This window comes from Calliphora vicina, chromosome 1, assembly GCF_958450345.1.
Source record: "Calliphora vicina chromosome 1, idCalVici1.1, whole genome shotgun sequence".
Lineage (NCBI taxonomy): Eukaryota > Metazoa > Arthropoda > Insecta > Diptera > Calliphoridae > Calliphora > Calliphora vicina.
Genome location: NC_088780.1, coordinates 1,630,630 through 1,644,014, shown reverse-complemented (window position 1 = coordinate 1,644,014; position 13,385 = coordinate 1,630,630). Strand labels below are relative to the sequence as shown.

Below are 13,385 nucleotides of genomic sequence, written 5' to 3'. Positions count from 1 at the left end.
CATTCTCACCCATAGAGAACATAGAGCGGAAACTAGAAAAAAACTCAAACAAAAAAATTACTCAAAATAATCACACATACGAGTGTTGTTTTTGTTTTCACATAGTTTTTTTTACTAATACATTCTCACCACTTAGGTTTTTGACAACTGAGTTAGGTCTTTGTCAGGAGAGTTTCCGCTCTATGTGTTTTCTCTATGTTCTCACTATTTAGGTTTTTGACAACCGAGTTAGGTCTTTGAAAGCAGAGTTTCCGCTCTATGCATATTTCTCTATGGTTAAGGGTTTGTTTACTCATCTATTTTTGTATTGTAAAATAGGCTGAAATAAATATATTTTTTTTAGTTTTTAAGATTCCAATCTCACGTGCTATTTATGGTCAATCATTTTTTACCAAATGTATAATAAAGTTATTAGCGAATTTAGATATTTTGAGTTTTTATATAAAAAATCGAATTTTCGTCAGAAATTTGAGTGATCACAGATCGAGCTCTTTTTCTTGATTAAACGCTTATTGGCCAAGTTATTATCGATTTAAGCTATTGTGATTTTTTATATAAGTAATCGAATTTTCGTCTGAAATATGATTGATCACAGACCGATGTATTTTGCAGATGTATTTAATAAGTGAGCATATTAGGTGACGTGGTTTTTATTTATGTAAAAACCTTTGCGGACTATCAGGCCTGTCACAGAATTCAATTCCGATTCCAGAAAAAGTAAAACGACAGGCCTGTATGTATTGCGAACATTAAAAAAAATTACTTAAATCGGTCCAGGCGTCCTGCGATTTTAAATATATCGAAAAAGAATTGGTGTGGTCAATTATTCTTTCACTAAAAACTTAAATTGGATACTAGGATCATTTAAACAAAAAATTAGCCAAATCTTAGCCGTTTTGCGATTTTAGATAAATCGAAAAAAGGGGCGTAAAAGTAGGCGTGGCCAATTTTTCATTCCGTAAAAACCTAAGTTGGGCTATGGCCAACATTTTATAAAAAAAAATTGCCATTCTCTATTGATGCAATTACCAACGAACGACATATGATTTTTATTTATATAGAAGATAGACTAGGAATGAAACGCAGATTTTATTTTTATTATATCGTTTGTTATTATTATTATTATTTTTTTTAATATTTGTTTAATAATTGGATTTGGTTTGTTATTATTAATATTATTTTTTAAATTCATAAAGCGTAAACCGTTAATAATGATAAAAGTTAATAATATTTGTAATATAATATATTATGTATATAATATTTAGATATATATTTTTACTTAATTAATATTTTCAAATAAACTCGTAAAAATAAATCGCAATTGTTTTAAACAAATTATAACTACTAAATTTTGTTTTCTTTATTTATGTATATGTATGTATGTTTTTGCGAGTTTATTGAAATGTATGTTATTGTATGTTTGAATTTTAAATTATTGAAATTTTAAGTTTTATAATTTTAGTTTATTAATTAAGTTTTGGTGGATAGAGTGTAATATTTATATGAATTTCTTTACAATTAAAACAATACGCTATAAACTATTAAAAAAGTGTTCAAGCTTATGATAAGTGTAAATACTTATGTACATTAGACTTGTCCTCAATAAATGTAATTTCTGTTTTGAATTTAAACATTTAAAAAATATTTTTGTAGATGTCAAGAAAATTATCCAATTTTCGGTAAGTGCTCTCGTTATCCGATAATTTAAAACAAAATATTGCAACGAATGAGTCATTTTATTTGCTATGTAATTTTATTTCAATGTATGTATATTTCTCGTGATCTCGTTTTGTTTTGTAATGCATTTTCATCAATAATTTTTGTTATATAACGTATGTGGAATGAAATTGCAACAAAACAGAAAACGCTATATTTGTTTCCAACGTTAAAACAAATAATTTATAAAACCTTTGAAAAATAAATAGCCCATTGTATTGATTTAATGTAAGCAAAATATTTATTATATTCATGTACTTTTGTGGCAGTTATGAAGAAATTTATATGCAGGTGTTGAAAATACCGATGTTTGCACTTTTCTGAGCTCCTATTTGAGTTTCTTATTTTTCTCGATTTTTTTTTAAATAATCTACAAAAACTCTTCTATTTAAAAAGGTCCAAAAACTGTCAAATTATTTTTAATTTAAAAAAAATATGGAAATTTTTTCATTTTAGAAAGTCTGGAATTTCAAGGGTGTTGGAAACACCATAATCATCTGGGATGATGATGGAACAGTTAAGAACTTTCTTTTTTAAAAAATAATCTCTGATGTTTCTTTTTATGAAATGATTAATTTTGTGTACACATTTCAAAATATATTAATTATAATTGATGGTCAAATCAAATTCCAAAAAAATCAAAACCTCTAATTTATATCTGATTGATTAAGATCCATATATATTTTTCTTCTCTGCCTTTCTCTATCACTTGATGTAAAATATAATAAATTATTCCCGATGATAAAATATGGAAAAAATTACAAATGTTTTTTCAAGGTAGTTCTTTTTTTGTTAACATTTTGAGATAACTATAAGCCAGATTTTCAAATGGGGTTTTAAAGTATTAAGGCAAATCATAACATAATTCAAAATAAGTCCTAAAACACTAATGGCTCATATACTTTTTGTTTTGGCCAGTGTCAAATTTTTGTTGCAATTTCATTCCACATACGTTATTTTAATAATGAAAAGAATTTCACGTTCAATCGTGTAAAACACAGGTTTATATTATAAAATTTTATATTTTTTCCACGAATTTCGACAATCGCTAACGTGAACAATTTCACTAATATGAACTCACTTGGTGTTAATTAGTTCACTATTGACTTTTTTTGAAATTTGGGCGCCTCGAAAATGATTTTTTTGATGTCGTAGTGGAAATTTTTTTCCTCATGACAAAAGCTATCGAAAAATCGATGGCACAATATCGAAAAATTTTGTTGATACAAATCGGCCCATCCTAATGTACATACATAATATCCCTTATTCCGGGCAAGAGCGTCACAATTCAACATTTTTAAGTTTTAATGTGGGTATAATAATAATGATTCTAACAAAACTCTTTCTCAAATTTTAAATGTTTTTGTGTGCTAATAAATACATTTGAGTGGTCCACTATTGCATTTTACTATTTCGATGGCCAATAAGTCGTTATTTTATTGTGCTGCATAACTCAAATCCATGATCAACTATTGACTTAAAAAGTTTTTTTTAAGATTTCTTCTCAGACAGGGGCGGATTTTGATGCATTTATTATTGAAAAATATACTTGGTAAGCCTATAAAATTTAATCAGTTTATGTAAACGATTATAAATTATCGATCTGTATTAAAAAATTAAAATCGAATACATATACTGTTGGTTTAAGATATACAGTGAATGTCACTTAAAATCGTACACCATCGTAGTCAAATTTTATTCATTAGTTTTAGAAATTTGATGTTTTGGAAATATTTTAAAATGCTATTTTTATATTGTGTGTGCTATTACCTATCAGAAAATTGGGTATAATTTTAATTGCCCTTATCCACAAATAAAAAAATTGGGTAAGACTGTCAGTGCCCAGAATATCAACGCTTCATTTAAAATCGTAAATGCACTAAAAAATAGAAAATGATACCCTACAAAGTATTAGGATTATTTAATATTAACATTTTTTTTATTTTTTAAAGTTTTAATTATAATTTAATATAATTGTACGAATTTAAGTGAAATATGAATTTTGTGATGTTCTTTAATTTTCATCAATATTTTTTTAACGAATTGAGGTTTTGTTAACTTTTTTGTTGAAATACATATTTTTTGTTCCAATTAATAAAATGACTTTTAATTTTTTATATAATCACCTATTATTGCCTGTATAATTTCATAATATTTAAAAAAATTAATATGTTGTACGATTTTGAGTGACACTCACTGTACATATATGTATGTTTGCTGTTGGGGCTTGATAAATCAGTCCCCTTGTTTCAATTATAATTTTAGTTACGATGAAATGTAGCACAACCAAGTAAATTTTTAGCACTCTTTAAGTATTAATGAACAAAAAATTTAATTCAAATCGTTTTAATCGAAACAGTATTTTTAACATTAGCTCACCAAGATCAAATGCCCCCGTAAAAAAATTAAGAAATTATATCTTAGATTAATGTATACATTAATTTTAGTTGTGAACATTGTCAAATTATTAGGATACATATCAAGAGCCTATATTCAAAACATTCCAACTCAAAATTTAATAGTTTTTTTGATTTTTACATCAATTATTATTATTTTTCTATCTCAAAGTCTTCCATCGTAATTTCACAGTATTTTTCGAAACTATTTTATTTCACATTTATCTCACATCTTATAAATCTGACATGTTGATCATATATCTGTTTAAAAAATATATATTCGGGGTTGTCATAGAATCCAATCATTGTCGGAATCGGAATCGGTTTTGAAAACGACAGAAAAAGTACATTGCTCTCGTGAAATCGAAAGTTATCGGTCTTATATTCGATCTAGAATTTTTTTCTTTATCGATTAAACAAAACATTACTTTGGATTTCGTAAGTCAAATGTACATTTTTTGTCGTTTTCAAAACCGATTCCGACAATGATTGGATTCTATGACAACCCCGATTAAATAGCCTCTTTTTGAAATAGAAGAAATATCGTAATCTAAAATGCAAAACAACGTATCATCAAAAATTTCGAAATTGATTTTATTATTGATTATGATATATTACATATGTGTACAAAATTTTAAACTGTTACTATCAAAAATAATCAATTTATAATCAAAATTGAAACTAAAGTATCATCAAGTACATGATTTTTTTAAACAAAATAACATATGTACACACAGTTACTAAATTATACGTACGATCGACTTTTTGGACCTTTTTTTAAAAATCTATATATATAAAAATACAAGGCCTGACTTATTCATTCAATCACTCACTCTGATGAGTCTAGTTTCAATGTAATTCACATTTGACAATTTTGTTTCAATATCTTAAGTAGTTTTCATTTTATACCGTTTTTTGCTTCTCCTATAAACTTATGAAAAGTGATGTTACGTTATTTTGCATTTTAGATGACGATATATTTGCCTTAAGTTTTAGTAAATGATACTGCCATCACATTTGGAAGTATTTTCGATTCTCTCCAATTTGATAGATTGGATTATTCTTTTTTATACTACTTCCAATAAAAATATAATAGTTTTACATTTGTACCCCAGAAGAATTATCCTCCGAAGAGGATAATTAAAAGAATTAGTACTGTTATTTAAAACATATTTGGTCAATTACGATAACAGGAACCGGAAATCAATTAAAAATCAATATAATTGGTTAAACATACACGTTTATATATTTTTACAAGATTTTAAACATGATATCGATTCAAGTTAATCGATTGGTCTAAAATTTTGGATAAAAAATAGGCCCATCTGAAACAAATTATTGCCAAGTCTAATATACGTATGTATGTTTTTATTTTATTAATTATATGCAAGAATTATACATAAAAATTAATTAAAACAAATTAACAAGTTATGATAAAAATTAAAATAAATGAATTAAAGTGTCTAAAAATAAATATAAAAGGTCTGTTGTAGTGTGGATGGGAGTACCGTACAAAATGTTCAAGAAATATTGCTTTGTTTGTTACATGTTCTAATATTTGCAGTTGTTACAGCTGCTTTTAATGGCTAATAATACAACATAAGATAACAAAAATTAACAATAAACAATATTAAACATAAAGTTATAGAAGAATTTTTTTTTTTGCTTTTTTAATTATTTGAGTTTGGTGTAAATTATAGTAATATAATAGATGACACTTTAAAAGTAGACACTTTTTAAGCAAACTCCAACTTTAACCATTTATTTTTATGCCATGTACATTATATTTTCCAAAAACAAAAATGTAAAATATTTTCATGGTAATTCAATTCAGAATCGGCATTCGCTATTTTGATAAATGATTGAAAATTGAAATGATTGCATTCGGAAAAAATAATTGTATAAGATAGAGAAATAATAAAAATGCAAATAAAAAAGCAAAAAAAAAAAATATGTTTGTTATGAAATTCACACCATAGATAAGGGCTGTTTTACTGAAAATTTTACCATCAAAAAGTCATTTTCGTGAAAATCAAAGATAGAGGGTTTTGAATATAGTCCCTCGATATATTTTTTTACTAATAAATTCTCAACTATGAATGGAATACATTCACAAAAAACGATATAGGAAAATAATAAGTCTGCTAACCACCATATATATTTAAATATATTCTGCTAACAATTGAGAATGACACGCTCAAAGCATACCCAACTATTTCGGAATAAACAGGTAAAATAATGAACATTTCTTAAGGTATGTTTAGACTGTCAAATAAAAATAAAAATTATAAACATAACCACTTATAGTATTTGCAGGTGGGAGTACTGAATACATATCCTGCAGTTCATTGAACTAGATGGTGTGTATACAAATTTCAGAGAGCGGGGTTGAACTCATAGTCAAATAACATAATCACTAAGCCACGTAACTCTTATTTGTACTGCTCTCTATTTGTAATTATGAATTGTGCGTCTACTCTCAATTTTAGCATTTTCTGCATCATCAGTGAGTACCAAAATACCAACGGCCACATTCTGCATTGCAATTGGTCATCGAAGTGGTATATTTTAGAGGATTTAATTTACTTCAATTTATTTTCAAAAACTTAAGACGAATATCTGACTATTGTTTCTTAGTGAATATGCATCCACCCCGAACTAGTTTCTTGTACAAGTAGTAATATAGCTAGTGTAAGGTTTCCAATTGGTACTTTTCAAACCTGTAAGAGTAAATGTACGTTTACATTGATGAAATATTGGACGAAAAAACGTAACCACTATTTTGAACAAATGTTTATTTTATTATAAATGATTTTTATATGAGTATGTATCCTCAAACAATATAATTATATTGCGATATTTTTTAAACTAATGATTGTTTAGTCAAAATGTTGTAATATTTGTTCAATCAAAAGAGAAATTGCGTTCACGTTTTTTTTCGTTAAATATTTCAAACATTTTTGCTAAAAATGGTGGTCACCCTTTTTTGAATAAATGTCTGACCTTAATTAAGTTTAGTAAGATAGAACATTTGTACAAATTTTCATTAAATTTATAGAAGTACTATTCTTATTTGTTAATACAAACATGATTTTACCCAGCAATAATTAAAAAAAAATCAATTACAATTTAAGTTTTTATAAAATAATTTTTGTATTGTATAATGCAGCGATGTTGTAAATAAATTTTAACAAAATATTAATAAACTTGACTTATTATCACACACAGGTTAAAATTTTGATTTTGGTTTGGTCAAATATAAATGTATATATATTTTGTTTTTTTTTTCAAATCGGAGTATGTAAACACCGTTGAATAAATAAATTATTACATATTAGTTAACTACATATTAAATATTTGTATATTTTATTTTTAATACAAAATAGGCTATTCACGATGACGAGTAAAAAAACAATCTGAAAGGAGTACCCGAAAAACAATTTGTAAAACCTTGTTTCTGTTTGTAAACAATTGATTAGAAAAGTAATTCCGTTTTCAAAATAAAATTAAATTTTTATAGAACGATTTTGTAACCACTACGTATGATACGAGTGTCGTTTTTGTTTTCACATAGTTTTTTTTACTAATATGTATATTCTCACCGTTTAGATTTTTGAAAAAAAACTTCAAACAAAAAAATAATTTTAATTAAAAATGTTCAAACAACATACGAAAGGTAAAAATATAATGACAATATAACCACACGAATATTTTTTTCCGTTTTATTGCTTGTATGCAATCTTTAAAACTTTGAAATATTTGCAACAAAATATGCACATGTGATGTAAATAATAAAATCGTTTTGTTCATTGAGATATGGCAAATCTGAGCAAGAAAGTAGGGAATTATCAACAAAAAGTTAATAATAAAATATTTAGTAAATTTAGTATCCACTGTTTTAAAATTTACTAAAAATATACATATATTTTAGCAGTTTGTTTCAAATATTCGAGATCGTGAATATCGCTAATTTTAATATACATAATGTATATGCATACATATTATGTATGTATACGTAAACAATGACAAAAAACAAAGAGGTAAAATTTAAAAATCGTTTTAATTTTCTATAAGTAAATGAAAAATAAGTATGTAGTATGTGTGTATGTATATTCAATATATATATATATATATATACTGGTTCAAATTCTGAGATTCCTTAACAAATATAGCATGACTTTAATTTGGTTCAATCAATTAATTTCTTCATTGAATATTGTATTCGATATCGTATTTAAATCTCAGTAGATCTAAAAAGGTAAACTAATGTTATGGCTAATAATATATTATATGTATGTTTTTTTTTGTATGTATGTACTATATATTGCATATATGTATGTACTATTTATTTATGTATGTTATCTCGTAAGAATTTTCTAATAAATTAATGAATGTTTATAGTAAGTATTTATGATTGGAGATTATTTCTTTTTTTTTTTTTGTTTGTTTTTGGTATTATATGGTAAATACATAGTTGAATGTTAGAGTAAGATTTACATATATTCTTATAGATAAGGGGGGAGATATAACGAACAGGAGTGTACCTACATATGAATTATAAATTAAATTTTATCAGACACATTACTTTTTAACCTGTAACGGAACGAAAGAAAATTTATAATAGAATTGTAATTTATATGTATTATTTTAAAGATATAAATTGTACGTTAGTATCTACACATGTATACATGCATGAGTATTAGGGTGGCCCCCACAAAAAAAGTTGTAGATGTTCCCAACTAAAATAAAAGTTAACTTCATTCGAAGATAACGTTTTTCAAAATGTTTATCCTGGCGTCAATATCAAAAATCTTTTTTCATATTTCTCAAAAAGGAAACATGAAATATTGGTGTCATGTGAGTGATCTTTAAAAAGCGTTTTTAATGCATTTTCATAAATCTTAAGTGTTTTTAAGTTTTTACATGTAATTATTTAAAATAATTAGTGTAAATGAAATCGTTATAAACCTTAAAATTCAATCTTGTTCAAATTTTTGGAACCAATTTTCTTCCCAATCTGATGTTAGCTTCATGTTCAAGACACAAAATGTTTATCTAATATATCTATAAAGTCGTAAAATAGTAAGCTTTATATTATCTTTATTATAAGCATGACAAATAATTAAAATTGTTATATATCAGTGGAGAGCTTATGAAATTTCGCTTATTTTGATATCAATATTGTGTGTGATTGTATAGAACATGTAGGTCTAGACCATTCACTTGATACCAATATTTCATATGTTTCCTTTGCGAGAAATATGAAAAAAAGAAATGATAAAAACCTTAAAAAAGGAAATTTTTAACTTTTGATCCGGAAATGGTCTCCTCAAAAAAACTAAACGTTCATTTTAGTAGGGAACATCAACACCTTATTTTTCCTCCATACAAATTGGGCCACACTAATGTACATATGTTTATACTAACACTAGTATACACACATACATACATATGTAGATATTTTAAATATACATAAATTATTTACGATATGTTTAGATAATTTAATAAATATACAAATTAATGATATGTATACATATGTATATGGAAAAAATATGAAAAATATATTATTGTAGGATGTGGATAATAGTATTTTTTGGTTGGTTATTAGTTCAAGGAGAAAAAACTCTTAGACTTCGTAAAAGTGTAGCTAAAACATTGGCCAAACATTCGGCTTGTAAAGCCAACTGGCCAGCCCCCAAAGGTCCCATTTGAACACCAACCAATTCTCGAAATGATGAGGCGACATCGTGGACTTTAAGCACTATATTACGTGTTTGAAGGGGAGACGATGTATGTCGTGTCATATCTTGTGCCAATTCAGTTATGCGCCTTATGGCAGTAAGACATGATGTCAGATGCTCTGGCAATGACGAGAGTGTCATGTCAGACATGGCAACAACTAAATATTTTGAGGCAGTTACTAATACTAATGTTTGTTCGGTTAATTCGTTGCGAGCCTTTTGGAATTTATCTTCATCGATACTAGATCCACCGCCAGCTGATTGCGCTGCAGTACACTGGGCAGCCACTTGATCTAGTTTGACTAGTAAACCAGCCATAGCCACATCGGTTTTTGCCAACAGAGCTTCTGGATCTATGATATGGCCATTTTTAATAATCAATTTATTGCCGGTGATGGTGAAACCTCTTGCTGAATTTGTATTCATATGACTTTGGCTGATTGGGCTGGTGTTGTGGATTTTTCTTTGCATTTGGGGAGAACATAATAGTGGATAAGGAGGTGGTGGATATCGTTGATCTCGGTATTCCCGATTACTTGAAACGGAATGCTGATTGATCTGTTCTTGCATGGGTATTGATGGTGAAGGTTGTGATTGTGGTGTTAATATTGGGCTACGTACAGCCGAGCTATTGGATGATGGAAACACTCGTGGCTGCGTGGGTGGTGCTGATGAGACTTCAATTGCTGCGGGATAGTTCATAGGTAAAGGACTTTTTCTTATCATTGGTCTCGCAGTTATTGGAGGTAGTGGAGGTTTCTTTGGGGCTGACGGACTCACCGTATACGTTATATTTTGACGTTCCTCCTGAGAAACCGCACGTGGACTAGTACTGAATGATGTTCGTGGTGGCAGCACTGGCGGATTACTTTCGAAAACATCTGACTGCAAACCATTCCTTTGCGGAAAGGGTGAAGAGTTTAAGTTTTGTTTTTTGGGCGAATAACGCTGTATTAGTTCGGCACTCTTTGGTGGTCTAACAGGCACTGTTTGTTCTGAGGGTTGTAATCTAGGAGGCGGTTTAAGAGTTTCTAATATCTCTTCACATGTGTCGGTGGTTTCTTCCTTTTTCGACTTGGGACAGCAAGAAAATTTACTTTTTCTTTCTACGGTTGCATACTCAATAATGTGGCTTTTAATTTCAAGCTTTTTTGAATCATCATTGGGTTTGGGTGCCAATGGTGGCTTAGCATTTCTGTTAGTCGTAGACGAATTGCTGTACAAACTCTCTACAAACTCAGCTTCCTCTTTATGTGTGATACTGTCAACCTCATCTAAGTTAGGAGGTGGAGGTATTATAAACGACATTATCTCCTCGGGTGTTAATTCTTTTGCGGGGGTTGCTTTCTGTGTAGGCGGCGCTACAACCACTTTTTCCAAAAACTTGTCTAAATCATGCTCTTGACCCATATCGTTAAAAGCTTTCTTTGTTAAATCCCCGAATCCTTTGGGCGGTGCATTAAGTAATGACAGAGCATCCAACTCATCTGGTGTTTGTGGGGGCGGTATGGCACGTAAATCTATTAAATCGGTATCAGTTTCAATGAAAGTGTCTTCACGTATTTCAAAACCATATATTTCTGATAATTTCTTTGCCGCTACATCTGTATCCTGATTCAAGTTATCAACATTACTTATTTCCTTCAGCTGTTTCAGATATTCTTTGAGATTATAGTCCTTTGTTTCCATACCGAAATTACTACTGTCGGGGCTGTGAAGACCAAAACTAGAGCGGTATGCTAGATTCTGTTTTCGACTAGATTTATCATTTGTGTTTAGCAATGAAGGCCTTCGAGCAGTGGGGGAGTTTGTGGGCGATGCTATTGATTCTGAATCACTTTCACTTTGTGAAAAATCAGTACCTAATGCTTGTAAGTTACTTAGAAGTTGGCTGAAACCGTTGACTTTTCGTTCTGGCCTGGGACTTGATGTATCTACGAGTGTGGGTTTCTTCCGCCTTACCTCAAATGCATTCTCCCCAATGGAATTTAAACTTTGAGTAATACCACTTAAATCATGATTTATTGTTTCTGCCAATAAAACCAATGAGTCACTATGCTTCAAAGAACCTTGCTGGGGAGTTTCTTCATTAGAAGATAGCTTACTGCTATTGAGGCTATCGCAATCACTGTCAAATTCAATAACTCCGCTGGAGTTTACATTCGAAGAAGTCAAAGCACTTGTCGGACTTTGCCATGACACCACAGCTGAACTATAAGATAAATTAGTGTTTGTCAATCTAAAGTCCTGAACTAGCTCTCCTTGCTCATTCAAATACTGTTCAGAGTTTTCAACCATCTTTTGCATTTCCTGCACCCGCCTAAAAACTTCCTCATTTTTGGCTTCCATTTTAGCAGAATTGCTTAAGTTGTTATTAGCTCGATCTCCACAATTGCTACCACCACCGCTGCTATCACTCATTCCTGAATCTTTGGCTTCCTCTAAAAGTTCAGTTGCCATGACACTGTGAATATCCAAGTCCATGGCTGTTGAAGAGAGCAAAGGCAAATTTGAATGTAGATGAGAACATTCTGATATAATTAGAGTTTTGTTTGTATTACTGTCGGCTTGCTCCTGTTGATGACTTGTTTCACCACTGTGCTGTGATTTAAATTTGCTGGGATGGTATGGCGTAGGCATAAGGAAATTTATACTATGAGCTCTATTGTGAAACGGTAATAGATAACTCCAAAATGCTGGTAACACTGTATGTTGAGCAAGATATGATGGTGCATTGTCCTCATCAATTGGCTCTCGTTCTCGTGAGACTGGGAGGATTTTGTCTATCAATGTGAAATAGTATTTGATTTAAAAAAAATTCACAAAATTAGTCTGAAATTCGGTCACTCACCCGTCAATAACCTGTAGTAACCGCCCAAGCACAGTGAGAACTCACATGCATCTCGATCCTCCATAAAAAATTTTACAGAACGATCACCCTGCATAAAAATAGTAACACTACATGTGATGTCATCTTCCCTCTGAACAATGATGTGACTAAAATCTTCTATTGCTGATATTGGTTGGGGCTTTCAAAGAAACAACAGTTAATGATTCCGATTCAAAATTATGTATCTATGAAAGTATGTAAAATTTTCGGAAAATACCAAATACGTACCACTGAATTTCTGGCACTTGATATTTGACTTAAGCCAAATCTTGGGCTTACTAAAAGAACTCTTTCAACACCCTCTCTTTGGTTGGTACTAAAGCATTTAGCTCCATAACTAGGTAAACTAGCAATAATATCCAAATAATGTAATTTAGCCTGCAATTTATTTAGTTTGTTAAATTATAGTTATAGATAATGTGATTTTGTGAGATTTCTTCATATATGTACATATGTATGTATATAAGTACCTGTAATTGTGTTAAAACTTTAGTTGATGAACCTGTCATCTCGGCATTCATTTTCAAAAAATGTGAAATTAATCGTCTCAACTCTTTGCGTTTCATACCCTCGAAAAGTGAGGCAGGCACGAAACGCTCCAAACCGAATTCGCGTCTGAAACAAAAATAATAAATACACAAT

General features: G+C 29.3%; 1 protein-coding gene across 3 annotated transcripts in view; it reads right to left on the bottom strand.

The window, feature by feature from the left end:
- Positions 1 to 7,240: 7,240 nt before the first annotated feature.
- LOC135949159 (uncharacterized) overlaps positions 7,241 to 13,385 on the bottom strand; it is a 70,520-nt gene continuing 64,375 nt past the window's right edge. For 2 of the 3 annotated variants that reach the window (XM_065498625.1, XM_065498623.1), the window contains exons 8-11: positions 13,214 to 13,358; positions 12,972 to 13,121; positions 12,705 to 12,882; positions 7,241 to 12,636 (exon numbers count right to left, since the gene is read on the bottom strand). In XM_065498625.1, the coding sequence (XP_065354697.1) occupies positions 9,722 to 12,636; positions 12,705 to 12,882; positions 12,972 to 13,121; positions 13,214 to 13,358 (3,388 nt within the window). In that variant the 3' untranslated portion in view covers positions 7,241 to 9,721. The remainder of the gene's footprint in view (positions 12,637 to 12,704; positions 12,883 to 12,971; positions 13,122 to 13,213; positions 13,359 to 13,385) is intronic. The other variant, XM_065498626.1, reaches the window with a different exon arrangement.